The 23409-nt window shown below is 42.3% G+C and overlaps 1 protein-coding gene across 1 annotated transcript in view; it reads left to right on the top strand.

The window, feature by feature from the left end:
* Positions 1–23409, top strand: part of ttc7a (tetratricopeptide repeat domain 7A) — a 157623-nt gene that overhangs the window by 83960 nt on the left and 50254 nt on the right. Inside the window, exons 17-18 of the mRNA XM_034224890.1 lie at positions 20591–20703; positions 21053–21187. Coding sequence (XP_034080781.1) covers positions 20591–20703; positions 21053–21187 — 248 coding nt within the window. The remainder of the gene's footprint in view (positions 1–20590; positions 20704–21052; positions 21188–23409) is intronic.

Here is a 23409-nt window from a genome sequence, read left to right on the forward strand (position 1 = left end):
TGAGCGGCGGTTGTGCGTGCTTGTTATGCCATGAGCGGCGGAAGTTTTCGAATTGTTTGTTTTGCTGTGGCGGCCGGGCCCCGCTGGTTTAAGTTTCATACCAGTGAACACTGTCGTGTTACTTGAAATGCTAAGGCACCACACATATTGCATCAAATATGAGTGACACAAACGGTGAAATGGAAAGAAGGGCTGTCAAGCTTACCAGTAAAGCCTTGGCTTGCAAAATCGAACAACTACAAAAAGAATGTCAGTCAAACGTGCAGAAGATTAAAGGAAATCAAACATCTAATGAAAAATGATGAAAATGCAACGGATGCTAGACTCAAACTGGACAAATTAATTCATCAATATGAAAATGCAAAAACAGCACATGAATCAGTTATTATGTTGCTTTCCGAAGACGACCTGGAAATACAAAATAACTGGTTTCAACAAATAACAAAACATAACAATGATTGTATGGAGGATGTACAACAATGGCTCTTGGAAACAGGGAGGAGGCCCTTTCTGGAAACAGGTCATGTGACTGTCAATGAACCAATCGCTGCAAACACAGATATTCCTCTCATTCTACCAGAGAAGGCACCCGCCGATGTAAAGGAGCAATTCGAACACACTGAGGCTCAGCAGGACGTTCTCTTTCCCCCGTCAAACATGAAGGCTACATCATGCACACAAGATGATATACAACCTGTTGACAGCATATCAAACATTGGTAGCAGAAAAAGCAGGCAAAGTTCAAGATCAAAAGTTTCCAGCACCGCATCTGCACACATAAAAGCTGAGGCCGAAGTTGCAGCCATGAAAGTACTCCAAAAACTCCTAAAGGACAAACATGTCCTGGAAGCACAGGAGCAGGAATTGAGGAGGAAAAAGGAGCAAATGGAATTAGAAGGAAACATTGCTGCCACCATTGCAAAAATAAAAGTGTTAGCAGCCCCCAGGGGATCAGCTAATTGTTCTATATCATCCAATGGCATGCAGTCATATTTTGAAACGGGACAAAGGGAAATACAGTTTGTACCATTAAAACAACCAATCATAACCACCACAGACAGAGCTGTCACTAACATTGATACAGCTCCCCTAACACCCAATGCAGGCATCAGGAATCTAGATGAACATTTACATGTAGCATCTCCAGATCCAGTAACTGCCACAAGCAACAGTGACAAGTGCAATATATTTTTAGTCATGGAAAAACAAAATGAAATAACCGCTTTATTAATCCAGCAACAGTGTCTATCATCCATGCCCAAGAAAGACATTCCAGTGTTTAATGGTGACCCACTTCAGTACCAAACATTTGTGAGATCTTTCTAATTTAATATTGAATGCAAAAACAATAACCCCAGCAGACTGCCTCTACTACCTGGAGCAATATACAACAGGACTGCCCAGAGACCTTGTACGGAGTTGCCAACATATGGCATCAGACAGTGGATTCAGCAAGGCCAAATGGTTACTGCAACAGAACTTTGGCAATGAACATAACATTGCTACAGCATACATGGAAAGAGCTCTTTCATGGCCATTAATAAGGGCTGAGGACACAAGGGCTCTACAGGCATACACGGTCTACCTTAGAGGATGTTGTAATGCGATGGAAGATGTAAACTACATGTTTAAGCTCAACATTCCAGCAAACATGCTAGCCATTTTAAAGAAACTTCCATATAGGCTGAGGGATTTATGGAGAACTGTAGCGTGTGACATCCAGGAAAAATACCACCAAAGAGCTGCCTTCAAGGATATTGTGGAATTCCTTGAAAGGCAAGTAAAAATAGCTACAGATCCCATATTTGGGGACATTAAAGACCCCCCTCCCGTAAGCAAAGACATAAGAAGGCCACAGCCTCATCCAAGAGGAAGCATCTTTGCAACCAATGTGAAAGTTACAGAAAATAAATATGACAGAAGCACTGTAGAGAAAGGGATTTTGTCTGCTGTGAAAAACTGCTTGTATTGTAGATGTGAACATGCTCTGGAGATGTGTCCACAGTTAGAAAGGAGGACACATCATGAAAAAATCACATTTCTTAAAGAAAATGGTCTTTGTTTTGGCTGCCTGTGTAAAGGACACATAAGTAGAGACTGCAGGAAACAAATGAGGTGCAACATATGCAATCTAAATCATTCCAGAATGTTGCACATCTACCAACAAAGAAAGGAAATGGAAAATGAGCAGGAGGAAATGGAAGAATCAATCAATCAATGTTTATTTATATAGCCCAATATCACAAATGTTACATTTGTCTCAGTGGTCTTGACAGTGTGTACAGAATATCAGTATGACAATACGACACCCTCTGTCCTTAGACCCTCACATCGTACAAGGAAACACTTCCGGACAAAACCCACAGTTTAAAGGGGAACATGGGAGAAACCTCAGGGAGAGCAACAGAGGAGGGACCCCTCTCCCAGGACGGACAGACGTGCAATAGATGCCGTGTGTAAATTGAAAAGATAATACATTTGCAACATAGGTAGTCCAAATGTTTGGAAATGCATGTGTGTATAATAGGAAGATGAATCCACGAGGATATCCATCTAGGACTTATGATCCAGGACCACAGCCACGACTCAAGATCCAGGGCTCGCGATCCAGGACAGAGGAGCGCAGGATCATCCATGTCTCCGGATCCCGGCGTATATAGACACCAAAAAGAAAGAAATTTGGGGAAGCTGGGTTAATCGGAACATGAGAGTACACAGGTATAGACAGAGAGAAGGAAGAAGTAAGATGTCCCCTGACAAACTAAGGCTATATCAGCAAAACTAGGGGCTGAATCTAATCAGCCCTAACTATAAGCTTTATCAAAAAGGAAGGTCTTAAGCGCATTCTTAAAAACGGATAGGGTGTCTGCCGCCCGAACACAAACTGGAAGCTGATTCCACAAATGTGGAGCTTGATAAGAAAAGGCTCTGCAGAAGAAGAAGAAGCATCTGCAAACACTGCTGAAGCCTCAATTCAGACAGGTGGCCTTACTGGGGCCGGTGAAGATGGTTGCAAACTCTGCATAGTACCAGTCCAAGTTAAAGCCAAAAAGGGAAACACAACAGTGCATACCTATGCATTTCTTGACCCAGGCAGCACTGCATCGTTTTGCACATTAGGGCTTATGAACAAACTTAATCTCCAAGGAAGAAGGTCAAACATTCTGCTGAGAACTATGGGTCAAAGGAAGGTCATTGAAACCAGCATTGTGTCAGGCCTAGAGGTTGCTGGACTGGATAACAGCGACTTTTGTGATCTACCCGGCACATACACTCAGAAGACTATGCCCGTGCACAAAGGAAACATTCCACGTCAAAACGACATCAATCAATGGTTGCATTTGAGGGATGTTTGTCTACCTGAAATTGATGCTGAAATTGAGTTGCTGATTGGTTCAGATGTTCCAAAAGCCCTTGAACCAATTGAGGTAATCAGGAGTGTGGGGGATGGACCTTATGCCGTAAAAACCATGCTCGGATGGACAGTTAATGGACCATTAGGAGGATGTCCTGATGATACTCAGGACAAAACTTCAATAAGTGTAAACAGAACATCAGTTGTGCAACTTGACAAGCTGTGGGAACAGCAATTTAAGACTGACTTTCCCGAATGTGGGAGAGACAACCAAGAACCTTCCAGGGAAGACCAACAGTTCTTGGATCTGGTTTCAAAATCTGCCCACCTAGTCAATGGACATTATTCTATTGGATTACCATTTAGAGAAAAGGAAATATGCATGCCCGACAATAAAGGTGTTGCTGAGCAACGCACTCTGAACCTTAAAAGAAGATTTAAGAGAGATCCTTCCTTTCATTCTCATTATACCAACTTTATGTCTGAGATGATATCTAAAGGCCACGCAGAGAAAGTACCGGATCATGTCTTGGAACGTAGAGACGGCAAAAAATGGTATCTACCACATCACGGAGTTTTGCATCCACAAAAGAACAAACTTCGAGTAGTGTTTGACTGTGGAGCAACATTTCGGGGAGTTTCACTAAATTATCAGCTCTTCCAGGGGCCGGATCTGACTAGTACCTTGCTGGGAGTTTTGTCAAGATTCCGTAAAGATCCTGTTGTCTGCAGACATCGAAGCCATGTTTCACCAAGTGAAAGTTCCAAGTGAAGACTGTGACTTGTTACGGTTCCTCTGGTAGCCTGATGGAGACTGCAGTCAGAACCTGGTGGAATATAGAATGACCGTGCATCTCTTCGGAGCAACCTCATCCCCAAGCTGTGCAAATTGTTCCCTTAGGAAATGCGCTGAAGACAATCTAGAACAGTTCAGCCCTCAAGCCATAAATGCAATTATGAATAACTTTTACGTAGACGACTGCCTCACTTCAACAGCTTCAGAAGAAGAGGCAACAGCCCTTTATCATGAACTACGAGCCATTTGTTCCAAGGGAGGCTTTCTACTAACAAAATGGATAAGTAACAGTCGGCATGTGTTGGCTGCAATACCTGAAATGGAAGGAGCAAAGGAAATAAAAAATCTGGATTTGGACCATGACAATCTTCCAGTGGAGAGAGTGCTGGGTGTACAATGGTGCGTTCAGTCTGACGTCTTCAAGTTCAAAATAATCTTGAAAGATAGGCCGCTCACAAGAAGGGGGATTCTCTCAAGCATCAGTTCAGTGTATGATCCCCTTGGAATATTGGCACCAGTTGTCCTCACTGCAAAAAATATCCTGCAAGATTTGTGTAGGAGAAAGCTTGGCTGGGATGACAAATTACCAGAATCTATTTTACAGTAGTGGATGAGTTGGACCCAAGACCTTCATAAGCTGGAAGACTTCAAGGTTGACAGAAGCTTCAAACTTACCGACTTTGGAACGGTGTCATCTGCTCAAATGCATCATTTCGCTGACGCTTGCGAAGAGGGTTATGGAACTGTAAGTTACCTGTTTCTGCAGAACAACTCTGGCCATTCACATCGTGGATTCGCAATGGGAAAAGCAAGAGTGGCTCCGTTATAACCAGCCACTATCCCTCGCATGGAGTTGACTGCCGCTACTATGGCAAGCCGAATAGACACCATGTTAAGAAGGGAGCTACAGATGGAACTATCAGATTCTGTATTTTGGACAGACAGCACTTCCGTACTCAAATACATCAACAATAACACCTCGAGGTTCAGAACTTTTGTGGCCAATAGAGTTTCGGAAATTGCCAAAGTATCAAATGCACTACATTGGAGATATGTTAACACCCTAGACAATCCAGCAGACATGGCTTCACGAGGTTCGACTGTAAAATATTTTTTGAAGAAAGAAAACTGGTTGTCCGGACCTCAGTTTTTACTTCGACCTCAAGAAGAGTGGCCCCAAAACCCTGATGGATTGAAAGTAATCTCACTAAAGGACTCTGAAGTCAGGAGCATAACCGTTAACACTACTCAGATCATGTCCGAGGAAATGGATCCTGTCAACCAATGAATCCATCACTTTTCCTCTTGGAATGGTTTGAAAAGGGCAGTAGCATGGATGCTCAGACTTAAAAGACTGCTTTTGAATCGCAGCAGAAAGAGAAACCAAACAAGTGTTGTTCTGCCTCAACTAATTCCAGATAACATACATCAAAGAGGTCTATCACAAAAGGAGAGAGGGAATCTCAACAGGCAAGAAAACAATGGTCTCACAGTTGAAGAACTGGCAAACGCTGAAATAGAGGTAATCTGTTTCTGCCAAAGAAAGAGGAACACCGATGAAATCTCAAATCTGAGAAAAGGAATAAACGTCAAGAAAACCAGCCACCTTCATAAAAACCCCATCCTGGAAAATAATGTGTTACGGGTTGGTGGACGACTTAGCCGGGCAGCAATGCCGGAGGATATGAAACATCCTGTCATAGTGGCTAAAGACTTTCACATTGTCGATCTTATTCTGCGAAATGTTCATGAAGAAGTGGGTCATGGTGGTCGCCACCATATGTTATCCCGACTACGCCAACAATATTGGATTCCTGGAGCTACCGTAGCAATAAGAAGAACGTTGTCAAAATGCGTAGTCTGCCGGCGTATAAATGCTACTCCTGGACAACAACAGATGGCGGATTTGCCCCTGGATAGAATCTCTCCTGATGAACCTCCATTCACATATGTTGGAGTTGATTATTTCGGACCCTTTGGAGTGAAGCGTGGAAGGAGCATTGTGAAACGTTATGGCGTCATTTTCACATGCTTAGCAATAAGAGCAATTCACCTTGAAATGGCATCATCTCTTGACACTGATTCGTTCATCAATGTGCTATGGCGCTTTATAGCTAGACGTGGTCAAGTCAAAGAACTCAGATCTGACAATGGCACTAATTTTGTAGGATCCGAACGCGAGTTGAAGGAGGCAATTGAAAGTTGGAATCAAGGTCAGATCCACAATACACTTCTCCAGAAAGGAATTCATTGGATCTTCCATCCCCCAGCTGGCTCACATCATGGAGGTGTTTGGGAAAGATTAATCAGATCAGTACGAAAGGTTCTCAACTCCACTCTGAATGTACAAAGTCTCGACGAAGAGGGACTTAACACAGTCTTATGTGAAGCAGAAGCTATTCTCAATAGCCGTCCAATCACCAAAGCTTCTACAGATCTAAACGACCTAGAAGCACTGACACCGAATCATCTTTTGCTCCTTAAGACAACACCATCCCTGCCACCAGGACTGTTTCAAAAGGAAGACATTTACGCTCGCCGCAGGTGGAGACAAGTTGAGTATATGTCAGACTTATTCTGGAAAAGGTGGATTAAAGAATATCTTCCCCTACTTCAAGAACGACAGAAATGGTCAAAAATCAGACGCAACTTCACACCAGGAGACATCGTGATCATTATGGATGACTCAGCGCCTCGGAACTCCTGGCTTACTGGAAAAGTTGCTGAGACCATCGTTGACAAAAAGGGACTTGTGCGTATGCTTCGGATCAAGACCAAGACTGGTTTCCTGAGCAGACCAATTAACAAAGTTAGCCTTCTTCAGGAGTCAGAGGACTTTTGCCAAGTCTAAATGGACTATTTTTGCCTATTTTATTTGTTGTCTCCTAACCCCTGCACACACACAAACCACACTAATCATTTTTATTGATACTGATTAGTGAGAAAAGATGATTACTTTTCGAAAAAGACTGCAACATATGAACTCTGAACAAATAATCCAAGAAAGAGATCTGGACGTATATTTTGTGTGTATTGTCATTTATTATAGTAATTATAATTTTGTGAAATGATAATTAGGGGCCGGTATTGTAGGTGCCATAACACTACTTAGCTCAAGTTCATTATTTGTATTATTATTATTATTATTTACGTCACCTTTATTTGCTTGTTGAGCACTTCCGGTAATTGTCACATGGGTGTGGTTTGGTTTATAAGTCACCTGTTTGATGTCGAGTGCACATGACAGAGGGTGATCTTGTCCTGTCATTTTTTCTGTTGACCGTTTTGTCCATAGTTACTATGTTTTGATTTTGTTTATTAAATATCCTTAAAACTATATTGCTTCAACATGGACTTTCTTTTCGAAAACGCGTCACAGTTTAAAGCCAAGTTTAGCCTCTCTGCGACTCAAATGTTACTGGGGATTGAGCCTCCACACTCCTCCTTATTCGTTCCTCATCCTCCAGTTCATGTTTGTCCTTTAATAGTTTATTTCTTGCCATTAAAGCTGCCAAGTCAGCCTCTGTTTTAAGGCATGCAGACGAAGCAGTAGAAGTTGCAGACTTTTTCCCAAAAGCAGAATTTTGTGATTGGGTTGCTCTTCTTCCGATTTCCACGTTTGACACACTGTCACTTGGTTGTACATCCTCTTGCATGTCATCCGTTGTTGGAATATCCAGCACAGCGGCAGTTATTGTGGTAAAATCCTCTTGTGGCTCCTTTAACCACTGTTTAATGTCCCTCTGAAAGCTTTCACTGTATTCCAAGATACTGGCAAACCATTCCTTTTGTTTCTTCAGTTCATCCTCTGAGAGTAAAGGAATCAACATTTCATGTGAAATAATGGCTTTTTCACTCAGTTGAATTCATTTCTCTAAATGAGTTTGCACACGTGAGGCATTTCCCCTTTCTCTCATGTGTCCTTTTATTTCTGGTATGAGTGCTTTTATTTTGTTCACACTGGTTTTACGTTCCAGTTGAAGTTTTTCGATGTTATTTACCAATGCCTTCGCAGTGAGTGTGCGTTCTCTTTTCCCATAGTCCATTTCAACACCTTCAACGTCAACATTTATTTGACTAATTTTCTCCGTTAGATTATTCAAGCTTCCTCAGTGCATTCGTTTTATTGCAACACACTCAAAGATCGGAAGAAAATTCCTTCAAAGCATCACATTTCCACATGTCCACATCAACAGAGCAGCGCGACTTCCATGCGACAGAGCGGAGTTATACGGAGATACACAGCGGTGAATATGTGCACATTCAGCGGTAAAGCTTACCTGGCTGTGATCCGTGTTGAATGCGGCTTCCAAAACTGCAGTCTCTATTAACAGCCAGTGCTTACCTCCGTGAATTATTTCCATATCTCCATTCTCATCCGATAGATCCTTAATCCATGCGCTGTTTGATGATGATCGCCGTACGCCTTGTGTGCTTGTTGTTTTTTTTGTTGACAAAATGTAGCGACAGCAGGAAACAAACGAAGTCGCTGAGAGGCTGAGGCCGGGCCTGTTTGATGTTGTATGACTATGGAACCAAACACGAGACAGAAGTATTTGAATTTTATTAGACACCGAATTTAGCATTGAAAATAATTACTTTGAAAATCATGTATCTGAATGTTTTTGCTCCGAATTTACCTATGTGAAATAAAAATTTAAAAATTCAAGTGAAAAAATGTTGAATGTTCAAATTGTTAAATTGTCAAAATGTTAGCTAACTAACGCGAGCAACTGAAGTGTGCCTAACGGAGCCTACACACGGTGGCGTGCGTTGCAACTTGGCGGTGGGCGTGTCTTGAGCTTGGGGAGTCAACGCGAGCAACGCGACCAACAACCAATCACATGAATGTCCCGCCCCGGACATACAAAGCAAAGCATTCATGCTACATCCATGCTGGCTAAATATACTGTGTATGCTTGCTAGCTGTCCATTCAAACGAAGTACACTGGATATAAACTCCCCAAACAGGCGAAAACCTACCAGTTTCACCCTCTGTCTCCCCCCATCCCCTGCCACCTCCCCCCATGCCTGGCTCCTCCGGGTTGTATCCCTGTATGTAAAGAGGGACTGGTCATATAGTACCGGGTGATTCCCTACCGCCACGATAATTTTCTCCTCCATTTTTTGACATATGGGAAATAACTGCGGTCTGGCTCTCCCAACATACACGCGGTTTGATTGGCTAGCGCTTGTACTGTCAGATTTGCATACGCGGGATTTGATTGGCTGACGCCTCCGTCGAGGCGGTAAAAGTAGAACATTGCTCTACTTTTGCAGCGAGCACCGCGAGAGAAGCTACGCTTTGCTCCCACAATGCAGTTCGGCCGTGTGTAGGGGCCGTTACAAGTGTGCTCAGCTGTAAAATGATAAACCTAATCAATGTTTTTACCATCTACTGATATTTACAGGAAATGGACCCCAAAACATGTTATGGGCAGAAGGGACACGATCAGGCTGTTAGGGCTATTCCGTCTGACAGTGAGGACAGTGAAGGTCAAGATAGGGTTAGGCACACAGACACATAGACACAGACACAGACAAACACATACACAGACACACACACTCACACACACACACACAGACACACACATACAAACACATACACACACACATACAAACACATACACACAGACACACACACACACGCACAGACACACACACATACATACACACACAAACAGACACACACACACACACACACACACACACAGAGAGACACACACATACAAACACACACACAAACACACACACACATACAAACACATACACACAGACACAAACACACACACACACGCACAGACACACACATATACATACACACAGACACGCACAAACACACACACACAGACACGCACACACAGACACACACACTCACACACACTCACACACACCCACACACACACACACACAGAGACACACACATACAAACAAGTACACACAGACACACACACACGCACAGACAGACACACATACATACACACACACACAGAGAGACATACAAACACATACACACATACACACACACACACACACACACACACAGAGAGACATACAAACACATACACACAAACACACACACACGCACACACACACACACACACACACACACACACACAGAGAGACATACAAACACATACACACAGAAACACACATACACACGGATATACACACACAAACACATACACACACACACACACACACACACAGAGAGACATACAAACACATACACACAGAAACACACATACACACAGATATACACACACAAACACATACACACACACGCACAGACACACACAGACACACACCCACCCACAGAGACATACAAACTCATACACACAGACATAATATAATTGATATAATATCAGGGACCCCTAAGCTCCTAAAACACATGGTGAAACATTTTTTTCCTCTCAAAATAAAAAGTCATGCCATAGATAGAGGGTTAAGTTCATCCACGTTTTTAAGTCCTTGAGGCAGTCTTGAATTTTATTTTGATGATTGGTTTCATCAGGCTTGATGGTTAAATATAGTTGAGTATCATCCGCATAACAATGAAAATGTACAGAGTGATTCCTTATAGCATTGCCTAACGCAGGGGTCGGCAACCCGCGGCCCTTGAGCCGCATACGGCCCTTTAAGCCCTCTGCTCTGGCTCCCTTGAGCTTAGACAAAAATAAGAAGGAAATAAAATAAATGTATTTGTAGGACTATTTATATTTTCTTGCATGGTTGAAAATGTTTCGTATCTTGTATTTTGAGGTGATACTGTGACACATAAATAATTAACTAAAATATGCATCACATCCTGCTACGGTCCCGCACTAGCGCCTTCTCTTGCAGGTGAATAACCTGACCCCCAGCTCGATGAGCGTTTTATGGATAAATCAAAGAAAACTACCGGAGGAACGCAGGATTGAATTCTGCGTGGACAGAGTTATATGCTTTCACAGCAAACGATGCTGGTTCAGACCCGGCGCCAGAACAAATCTAAAGGGAGGGCGTATGATTTTCATGGGAGGGCACACAAAACCGTTATGTGCTGCGGGCCTGCGGCACAATATATATCAAACAGCAAGGCCAACGGCATTGCGCAAAAACGCACACTTATCGCAAATACATACACAAATAAAGGGCAACATAGAAACCACTTTTGAAACATTGTGTGCGTGGCAGCACAAACACTGGTAAATCACCAGCAAGGCACACTGGTTAAGGATGGCAGCTTCCTCATCGTTGCACTCGGAGAGAAATAGTAGAGACGGAGACGATGAATTGCTGTTAGTTCTTTTATGGAATTTTGCATGTCGTGAGAGGTGTACGTTGCTGTGTGGGGAATGCTTTCCATTATTTTGATCAACTCTGCATCTTTGTGCAGCGTATACTCAGACAGCGATAGGAAGAGCCCACTGCCTGACTCGGAGATGCTGTGGAGTGAATCGTGGTCACCTCTGAGAGGGAGTTGGTTGACAGCTAAAAAAGCTGGTCTTTGAGCAGTTGCTGGCCCAATAGTACCTGTTGATGTGCTGCAAGGTAGCGTCTGTAGTGGAGGCACCGGCGAGGAGGAGGAGGACGAGGATACTGGCGGGTGTGGTACAGGGTGTGGCAACGCAGGTGGTGATGGTATGGGCACAAGGAGCTGTGCCTCGGAGGACAGCGTTGGTGGCGGCCGCCTTGATGAGTCAAGGATTGGGCTCGCTAACTCAGCCAAGGTCAAGCTTGTGACATTAAGGCGTGCTGCTGCAACGGCAGGTTCAGGGTCGCAGCAGCACCATCGGCTGCAGTTCTTTCATCGCTATTTCGTTTTAATAAATCCTTAGACTGCACTGTAACTTTTATCCATGTACTTTTGCTTTTAATGTTTAATTGACAGCACTGTAACTTTTATCCATGTATTTTTTCTTTTAATGTTGATTTTATTAGCTTTTCTTTTTAATGACTGATTTTAAATGCCATTTTCTTAATCTCTTTCATTTTTTGTAAAGCACTTTGAATTGCCTTGTGTTGATAAATATATATGCTATATAAATAAACTTGCCTTGCCTTGCCTTGCCTTGCCTTGCCTTGCCTTGCCTTGCCTTGCCTTGCCTTGCCTTGCCTTGCCTTGCCTTGCCTTGCCTTGCCTTAGACCTTTTAAGCCAATTTCTGATGTCCATTTTGTAATTCAAACAGAAATGGGAGTCTACAGAATGCACAATAAACAATAAACAAATCCAGAATAGGCGGAGTGTGACGCTGTGATTGGTCTAAATGTGGACGATTCACAAATCACAACAGACACATGAATTTATTTGACGTAGCCTGCGATTTTTTGTTTTAGTTACTATCTGACATCACATACATCGTAGCATAAAAGTTCACAGTTTATTTATAAAAAATATATATATATTTTCTTTAATTTTTATAAATAATACAAATCAAATGTCAAATGGGAGGGCCTGACCCTACCACTGCACCGGGCATGTGCTGGTTTACCGGTATGTCTGATATGTAGAGAGAAGTTGTCAAAGGTGCTGCACCCTTTACGTATCGAGGAACAACACGGGAAAGGAAGACAGCTGACGATCTTCAGTCATAATTCAATGGGGTATGTAATTTATTTCAGAAAACACTTTTTGTTATATTCCATGGAATGCTCTTAACGTCCTGATAGCAATGAATATATTAAATGCTTTGACAATAAATACGTAAACATTTTTATCTCTGGAAGCCGTAGCACTGTAAAAAGCTGCCGGTCAGCCTTCCATCTGTGCACAAACTTATCTCGTGCCCTCATTGGTCATGTGCGCGTTCGTGTGTGTTGGAGGAGGGGCTCTGTGAGGAAGTCTGAAGGAAGAGGCAGATTTTTTCCGGTTGTGTATTTTCAAATTCTAGCGCACTCGAGCTGGTTTCTCCATTCTTACCTACCCTACCTTTAACTCTTTTTAGGGTGCAGCTATATGTTTTATTTATTTCAAAGTGGGCCCATTTTAATTTTTTTTTTTTTTTTTTTTTTTTTCCTTCAAATGTGCAGAGGACTCCCCAAGTGCTGTGTTTAATTTATTTTAAAGTAGTGTGTATTATTTGTAATTATCCTTATAGGAGTTCTTTGTTTCTTATTAGAGGTTAACAGTTGTATATAATGTAATAAATAGCCTATTAAATGCAAAAAAAACTGTAGTTTTTGTCTGATATAACAATAAATACAACTTTATAAGCTATCAAGCTATGAAATATGTTTTGCGGCTCCAGACAAAAAATGTTTGGGGAAAAAGGAGCAAAATGGCTCTCAAAAAGGTTGCAGACCCCTGGCCTAACGGAAGCATATATAATGTGAACAAAATAGGTCCAAGCACTGAGCCCTGTGGCACTCCATGGCTCACTTTGGTTTGCATGGAAGGTTCATCGTTGACACACACAAGCTGAGAGCGTTCAGATAGATAGGACCTAAACCAGCCTAAAGCAGTTCCCTTTATGTCAACTAAGTGCTCTAGTCTTTGCAATAGGATATCATGGTCGATAGTATCAAATGCAGCACTGAGATCCAGCAAGACAAGAATAGAGACAAGTCCTTTGTCTGAGGCTATTAGAAGGTCATTTGTGACAAGGGTTGGGTACCGAGAACCGGTTCCGGTTCTGGCGCTGTTGTTATTAGAATCTGGTGCTAGCTGCTCTAACGGAAGAAGAAGATGTTTCTACAATGATGTGGAGGGAGAGTCCTCTCCAGTCAGACTGAGTGGCTGATAACTACAGCTCAGTGAGGTAAAAGACTCTGAGTGTTTAGATAGTTCACTTTAGTCTAAGTTATCTCAGTGGGTCTCAAACGGTTTGATCACAATTTATGTAAACATATATTTCCAAGGCACTCCTTTATAATTATTGGGATAAAACAGGTTTGAAATCATTCCAATGTATACTATAGGACAGTAAACCAGACATATCGTTTTAAACTGGAGAGATAAAAAAAAATATGCATTAATAAAATAGTCAAATAAGATATGAATGAACAACAAAAATAAAATACGTTACATTTATTTGTTATTGGCTATGGTAGGTTATTGGTTATGTTCACATACCTATTTAATTATTAAAATGTAAACCGATCTTTTTCATATGGGTGTTTAGAGTTGTACCCCCTAGATCTAGTCTCTAGTAATTCTGCTTAAAGTGCACCAGATTGAAGCATTTTACTTTAAAATGTTCAAACATTTCTTCCCGGTATGCCTGAGAAGGCAGATATGCTTGTTTTTCTCAACAAGAACTGTTTTTAAATGGGGGGGGGGGTCCTTTAAAAGTTGGACTGTTGTAGCATCAGTGGTTCTCAGGTTACAGTTACATAGCAGTGAATATAAACAGACTGATTAATGTGAATATTACTGTAAACTAACCTGTGTAAAGGTTTCTCGAATAAATGTAATTTTTTTGGTGGAAGAAGCATGTATAATTTTTTTACCCTGCCCCTCAAAGAATCGGAATTGAGAACCGTTAAGAACCGGAATCGAAAAGTAGAATCGGAATCGGAATCAGAATCGTGGAAATTCAAACGATACCCAACCCTATTTGTGACTTAAACAGAGCTGTCTCTGTGCTATGATGTGTTCTAAAGCCAGACTGAAAATCTTCAAATAAATCATTGTTTTTTAAGTAATCACACAACGCTTTTGCGACTGCTTTCTCAAGAATTTTTGAGAGGAACGGAAGATTAGAAATAAGTCTATAGTTGGCTAAAACCTCTGGATCGAGGTTGTGCTTTTTAAGAAGAGGTTTTTATCACTGCTACTTTGAATGATTGTGGAACATAGCCTGATAATAAAGACATATTCATAATATTTAATAAAGAAGTGCTAATTAATGGAAAAACTTCCTTAACAGCTTAGTTGGAATTGGGTCTAAGATACACGTTGATGGTTTAGAGCAGGGGTGTCAAACTCAAGGCCCGGGGGCCAAATCCGGCCCGCGACTTCATTTTATGTGGCCCCACAAGAGCTTGCAAAGAATATAATATGTTTATTATATGGTTACATGCTACTTTACAGAAGCACGCTGCCCATGAACGACATGTCCCACAATGCATCTCAAATTTGACTTTTTCTCAGAATTTAACTTTTTTTCTTCAACATACAGTATGCATTTTTTCTCAGAATTTGACTTTTTTTTTTCAAATATGCCTTTTTTCTTAGAATTAGCCTTTTTCTCATAAATAGATTTTTTTTTCAAAACGTCACTTCTCTTTTTCAAAATGTCACAATCAATGTTTTTCCAGAATGTGGCTTTTCTTTTAAAATCATATTGTGACATTCTTACTGAAAAGACTTCTGCTTTCAGACGTAGTTAATTATGAAGTTATTACCCTATCCGATAATAATCCAGTGCAGAGGCAATAATGTAATATAATACATTATTTTATATATATTCAATATTTATGTCTTTTTATATAGACTTAAAGTTACAACCGGCCCTTTGAGTGCAACCATAATGCTGATGTGGCCCGTGATGACATTTTGTTTGACACCCTTGGATTAGAGGAAAGAATCATTGAATTAAATTGTTCAAGGTTTATGGCTGAAAAGCATTCTAATTTACTATCTAGTGTAATATTAGAACTTACATTTCCGGGAGCTGTTGATAACAGCCTGATGCCTGGTCAAAGGCAAGAGGTCATTAATTTTGTTTCTAAGAGTCACAATTTTATCATTAAAAAAGCACATAAAATCATTACTACTGAGTGCTATGGGAATAGAAGGCTCAATCGAGCTATGGCTCTCTGTCAGCCTGGCTACAGTGCTGAAAAGAAATCTTGCATTATTCTTATTCTCATCTATTAATGAAGAGTAGTAGGCTGCTCTCGCTTTAGATAGTTAACTTAGTCTAAGTTATCTTAGTGGGTCTCAAACGGTTTGGTCACCATTTATGTAAACACATATTTCCATTTGAGGGGGGAGTGATTAGTCAAATACGCATTAATAATACAAATAAAATGTTAACTAGGTGAAAAAAGGTAAGATAAACTTTTAAAACTTGTTGAGAGCTAAAACTAACCTTTGCTGCTGCCTCAAAGAGGAGCAGGGTGGAGAGGAGGGAGACAGGAGAGGCTGATTCAGGAGCCCGGACACACTCACACATATAAATGAACCAAAAACAAATAAATATACAAGTTTAAATGTTTTTTCATATTGGACATGGTATGTTATTGGTTATGGCCATGTTCTTATGATTTTATGATTATTTAAATGTATACAGTTCTGTTTCATATGGGTGTAGTCTCTTTATTTCCCCCTCAAAGTGCACCAGATTGATGCATTTAAGTCCAACATTTAAAAAAAAATCTTACCGGGGGAGCATGCCCCCGGACCCCGCTAGAGGATAAAATATGTTCACATGAATAGGTTCCTAAATAGATTTGCAAATTTTTTTAAATAGTAGGCCTAATCCATATGTTTATTTTTGGGTAGTAGATTTAAACTAGATGGCTATCACTATGGGCAGCAACGCTGTAAATATTGACAAATAAATCCAGCAAAATGGCACAAAAAACTGGTAGTTGCCTGGCTGGGTGTATAATTCCCGGCCTGAGTTATTGTCCCAGTCCGGCCCTGCCGAACTAAACAACCGGACTCTGGTCCACTAAAATAGGTGGTCACGGAGCGCTTGCTTGCAAATTCTGGAGCGGTTAATTGCTGGTGTGAACGCAGTCCACACCAAAACATAGGAAGCGTAGTATCTACGTGTCACAAGAACGCGGATATCTTCAAAAATCTTTAGCGAAAGAGTCTTTCAAGACATCCGCGGTTGTTTAGTTAAAGAGTGAAGCAGAAGGATGTGTTGAACAGTGTCGTATAAAGTAAAAATTCTCCGTCAGCTACATGAAAGTAAGAACACCTGTCGTCGGTGAAACGCCCCTCCTTACTGCAGAACCTCTCCCATTATGTGTTATAATGTTTTTTAACGGACGTTGTCTGATTATGCGCGGGCCGCTAGTATCTGTTGATCTCCAGATTAACAGCAGCATGAGAATAACCTGCCGTGGCGGAGGCTCCGGTAGAAATGGCCGGGATTTGCGGTTTTACCCCCTTAATGTCTGACCAATGGTTGAACAGCATTTCCGTGCACATGACTTGTGTTTAAAGTTTATAGTCCGTTTGAGTTTTGCCCATGTGAACGCAAACCGAACCTTCTGAAAAATGAAACAATGTAACAAACTGTCGTCTGGTGCGCACCAGAAAACGGACTATTAGGTGTGAATGCACCCTTAAGTACCAAAGTTCATAAAAATTCAGAGAACTCTGATAAGAATTCTGAATAAGGACCTGGTGCACAGTACACTGTAACAAATAAGATTGGCTGCAATGTTTTCCAGGTCAGATGTAAGACAAGGCTTTCAAAGGAGGTATAATTTAATTTTGGTTTAGTATTGATAAATAAACTTGAGTGAAAGATTGCTGCAACTCCACCTCCTCGGACTGTGCCTCGGGCAATATGAGTATTGATATGGCTGGGTGGAGTGGCCTCATTTATGCTGACATATTATTCATGTCTTAACCAAGTTTCAGTGAGACAGCATATATCAATATTATAATCTGATATTAAATCATTTACCAACATTGCTTTAGATGCTAGAGATCTTATGTTTAAGAGACCACAATTAATCTTCCTGTTTTGTTGCACTGTAGTAGTTGTTTACTTTTATTAAGTTATTAATAAAGGGCAGACACACACACCGTTAATATTGGGTATTTTATTGGGTTCGGGATTCCTATGGATGCCTAGGAGAGAGCGCAGAGAAGCGTGTAAGACTGCGACTCCGCCTCCTGGTCTCAACTCCAGTTTGTCATGGATTAAGTCCACAAAGCCCTGAAATGTTTGCCGAAATGAGATTTGCACCTTCCAAAGTAGGATGAATGCCGTCTCTCTTAATCAGACCAGGTTTTCCCCAGAAGGCTGTCCAATTATTTACGAAGCCCACATCGTTTGCTGGGCACCTAGACAACCAGCGCTGAAATGATGACATGCGGCTATACATGTCGTCATTGATCAGATTGGGGAGGGGACCAGAGAAAATTACGGTGTCTGACATTGTTTTAGCATAACTACACACCGACGCCACATTAACTTTGGTGCATTCTGATTGGCGTAAACGAACATCATTACCACCGACGTGAATAACAAACTGTATTTACGTTTATCCTTAGCCAGCGGTTTGAGATGTGCCTCAACGTCGCCCGCTCTGGCCCCCGGAATGCATGTGACTGTGGAGGCTTCGGTCTCTAAATTCACATGTCTCATAATAGAGCTACCAATAACCAGAGTTGGCTTCTCAGCGGGTGCCTCGTTGAGTGGGGAAAATCTGTTAGATACGTGAACGGGTTGGTGGGGACCTGCGGGTTTCGCGTTATGCCTCTTCTGAACAGTCACCCAGTCTCCCTGCTGCTCGGGAGTTGCCGGGGGACGGCTAATAGGAGCTACCTTTTGCCGGTCCGCACCGACTAACATGGGCTTTACTGTAGCTAAGTTACTTTCTAAAATGCGGAGCCGGGCTTCAATGCCTATGATTCCCGCCTTCAACCTAGCAACTATACTACATTTAATACATGTATCGGTACCAGTAAAGGAGGTAGGGAAGTAACCAAACATGAGACAGGTAGAGCAGGAAATAGCACCCGAGGGTGGGGAAAGAGCCATGGCTAGCTATCAAGCTAAAGTAGCTACCGTTTAGCAAACCCGAAAGGAGTGTAAGCTACTGTGGAGTTACAGTCGCTAAGAGAAGGAGAGTTGTGAGTGCTTAAAGAGCCTGTGACACGAGTTTCCCCCATCATTCAAACCCATCAATTTGAGTAAATATTGTCCCCTTGAAACCGTTACTGAACTGATTTTGGATATTTGTACTTTGATAACCATTAATCTGCCCTTCAATGTTGACCATTTTCTGGATCTTCTCGGGGATTCTTCAAGTCCCGCCAAATTATGTGTGACTTCATTGCGGGCACAGCGCTCCAGCTGAACCGTTCAGGATCCCAGCATCTGCATGTAAACGCACGATGGCGCACACAGCAGCAAGCTCAGACAGCGATGACAGTTTAATTTTGAACGTGTCTGAGAGCTCATATGAGGCTGAAGGATCAGTTTATGTTGTATCTGTTAGAAGTTTAGGAATTAGGTGCGTCAATATGGGCGATCATACGGTCATGTAGCCAGTGGTGGACTGGGACTAAAAATCAGCCCGGAACTCTCGACCGGCCCACTTCGGTACCGCTAGTAAATTGTCAACGGGGGGAGTGGGGGATGTGCTAGTGACTTATCCGACCGGCCCACTTCGGTACCGGCCATCGAGAGTCCCGATGGCCAGTCCGCCACTGTACCCAGCCCAGCCCACGTAAACTGTCAACTGGGGGGGAGCCTCGCTGCGGGGAAACTGTGTGGTGTCCCGATCGGAGTGGGAATAATAATAATAATAATAATCCGTGCATTTTATCCATTAATTTCCCCAACATTGTGGTAAAAAAACCACACGTTTAATCCATGTTGGTGTACTACAACTACAAAAATCATCGGTTTGTTTTCTCATCAGGAAATGCAGACCGGCTCAAACAAACGATTTGTAATCATCATCCTCAGGATCATTTAATGTATCATATGTTCGCCAAATTGACATGAAAGCACTAATAAATGTAGTTTCATCCACTTGAGTTTACAACTACAAAAATAATCGATTTGTTTTTATATCACATCCGACGGGAGGAAATTCAGCAGCTCTCACTACTGATTTTAAATCCTAATTTAATCATCATCTTCACCACGATCATTTATGTTTATGTTCGCCGAATTGACATGAAATCACTGACAAATATGAATATACTGCAGTCAACTTCATTACAACGTTATTAACGTGCCTAAACTCAGTAATTCACCATTTATACGCATGACAACACACTTTGTCCGTGTTTGGCTCTCTCGCCGCACAGTGAAGCGTTCCCGCATTGACGTCACTTCCGGCTTCCCCCAAAACTTCAAAATGAGTCGAAGGAATTTCCCCGCGATGTTCGAAATTATTGATATTTAACGGTACGGTATCGCACCTTCTTTTTTAAACTGACGGTTTGAGATGACTAGTAGCCCAATATTTCATTGCACAACAGTTGTTGGGAGGCTGTCACAGGCTCTTTAAGCTGTAGTAACGTGTGATTACAACGTCAGGTAGCTACCGTGATCAAGAATTTTAAAACAATCAATTTAAGATAATATAAGCTATCAGCAGCAGAACAGGCACACAGGATACCCGGAGATGACAACAACAACCGGAAGTGACAACATGCTTACCGCAATAGTGAGGGTCCGTGTACAAACCTGCTCTCATTGAACACACTCTCAGTAAACTCTACACCTACAAGGTAATAACATGTAGTGTACTGTATATCTGTGATTGTGTTGATTCACTGTGATTGTCCTGTACAACTGTGTTTCAGTGAGACAGATGACAGCAGCAGTATACCGATGGCTGACAGGGCAGAGGTCAGCTCTGGACCAAGGAAACACTCCATCCACCTCACCCTGCCAGACTTCCAGGACGCCTCCTCCGGTGTGCTCTCTCTCTGATTAAAGTCATGTCACTTGAAATTGCAGCATATTGAATTGATTATTTTAAATGAAAAACCTCCTCCTTTTCTTCTGGTGTAAATACCAGTTATAAAGGTGAATTGTAGGTCAGTCCGAATTCCCTGGCATTTGACCTATTCTGGATTGACACTATGTTTGCCGGACACATTAAATATCAATGATCTGATTCACCTCCCCACCAGTGATCATACCAGGGCCAGGGGTTAGTTGTATTGCCATTTAGTGACAGGAAATCTATTAAAATTATATAAACAGAGAATGTTTGATTTTCAACCGTTGGCATATTTTAATCCCTCCACCTTGCCATACAGGTTTGCTGAGTCCTACGTCAGTGGCAGTGTCCCGTCTGGAAGCAGCGCTATCTGAGGTGTCGGACATCAGCTCCACCCGTCGCCAAGGACCCACCTACATCTGGACCATCCTGGAACGCATTTGGCTTCAAGCTGGTATGGCATCAAACACAACTTTTTTTTCTTAACACGGAATTGGAATCACGGTGAAAATTGTATTTTGTGATTCGGTACTTTACTCAAACTCAAAGGGATAGACCAAGTCATTCAAATGTATCGTAAGAAGGATTTCAAAGTCTCAACCAAATTTCATGGAAATAATACAATACAATACAATACAGCTTTATTTATATAGCACTTTAAACCTCCAGACCAAAGTGCTCTACAGGCAAATAAACAAAACAAAACATACAAAAAAGAACACAGCACAGCTCACACACCATAAAACAAGTACAAGTAAAAACAATAGACAATTTAAAAGCAATAAAAGCAATGCTCTAAAATATGTTAATACGCTAAGGAGAAGAGGTGGGTTTTAAGAAGCGATTTAAAAGCAGGCAGTGTGGCGGCCTGTCTGATGTGCATGGGCAGATCGTTCCACAGTGTGGGAACTGCTACAGAGAAGCAACGGCCCCCTCTGAGCTTTGACTTGGTTCTGGGCACATTCAGGAGCAGTTGATCCGCTGACCTAAGAGGGCGGTTGGGCGTGTAAGCAGGGGCGGACTTGGGGGAAAAAGTGGCCCGGGATTAATTGACAGACAGGCCCACTTAATGCGCGGCATGTATCGGCCGGCCGACGAAGAAAGTATGTTACTTAACAAAAAATCCTATGCATTTAATGTTAATTTGGACCATTATTCATATAGTAATAACATTACCTGAGCCCTTGAGTTGCCTAAGCAAAATAGTTACAGCATATATTTAGTGATTTTAATGTTAACAGATCATTGATGCAATAACATTTGGACCCAATTTGCCTGACTTGACGCATGGAATAAAACATAGTCGTAGGAAGCATCCTCAATGTGGATGAGACAATTTAACAGGGGGTGTGGGCAGGTGGTGGACCTCACCTCCTCTAGGGGGGTCCGGGGGCAAGCTCCCCCGGGAAGAGATTTTTTTAAATGTTGAAGTTAAATGCATCAATCTGGTGCACTTTGAGAGCAAAATTAGGGACTAAATCTATGGCAGTCAGTAGGGGCTTGGACTGTGAGCCGTAGGGTCGCCGGTTCAAGTCCCCGACCAGACCTACATTTGGAGTGTGGACTTCTACTTGGAGGGGTCCCAGTTCACCTCCTGCCCTGCCGTGGTGCCCTTGAGCAAGGCACCGGACATCCCCCTTCCCCCCTCACTCCCATTGCTCCGCGGGCACTGTACAATAGCTGCCCACTGCTCCTAGTACTAGGATGGGTTAAAAGCAGAGAACACATTTCACTGTGTGTGCTGTGTGCTCTGCATGTGTGACCATTAAAGAGGGTTTCATCCCTCCCAATTCTTCTTCTTTTACATTACATTACATTACATTGCATTTAGCTGACGCTTTTATCCAAAGCGACTTACAATAAGTACATTCGACCAGGAAGACACAACCTTGAAGAAAACAGAATCATATAAGTATATCAGGTTTCATAGAGCCAAACATTTCAAGTGCTACTCAACTGGCTTTAGGTAATCCAGTCCGTTATTAGTATAAAAGTGCTTCGTTAATAGTTCTAACGCTCGAAGTGGAGTCGAAAGAGATGAGTTTTCAGTTTGCGCCGGAAGATGTGCAAGCTATCTGCCGTCCTGATGTCAATGGGGAGCTCATTCCACCATCTTGGAGCCAGGACAGCAAACCCACGTGTTTTCGCCGATGGGAACTTGGGTCCCCCTCGCAGCGAGGGCGCAACGAGTCGTTTGGCTGATGCAGAGCGTAGTGCACGCGCTGGGGTGTACGGTTTAACCATGTCCTGGATGTAGGAAGGGCCAGATCCATTCGCAGCACGGTAAGCAAGTACCAGTGTCTTGAAGTGGATTCTAGCAGTTACCGGAAGCCAGTGAAGGGAGCGGAGGAGCTTCTTCTTCTTCAACACCCATATAAAAACAGAACTGTAAACAGATTTACTTTTTCTTTCAACATGTATTTGAACAGCAAGTGGAGGCAAAAGTGACTGCACCCAAAACAATAAACCTGCTAGCTAACTAGCCTAAACTCAGTAACAGAATGTGGGCAACACGTTCTTCTCCACAGCCGCGCGACCTCTGAGTCAGACGTCACTTCCCCCTTTTCTATCCTACGGGTACAGCCGTACAGCCACTCCCCCTGAACCCCGTTTCCCTAAACCCCCTGGGAAACTCTCGGTATTCCCAATGGCCAGTCCACCCCTGCGTGTAAGGGT

Source organism: Gymnodraco acuticeps, unplaced genomic scaffold (assembly GCF_902827175.1).
Source record: "Gymnodraco acuticeps unplaced genomic scaffold, fGymAcu1.1, whole genome shotgun sequence".
Lineage (NCBI taxonomy): Eukaryota > Metazoa > Chordata > Actinopteri > Perciformes > Bathydraconidae > Gymnodraco > Gymnodraco acuticeps.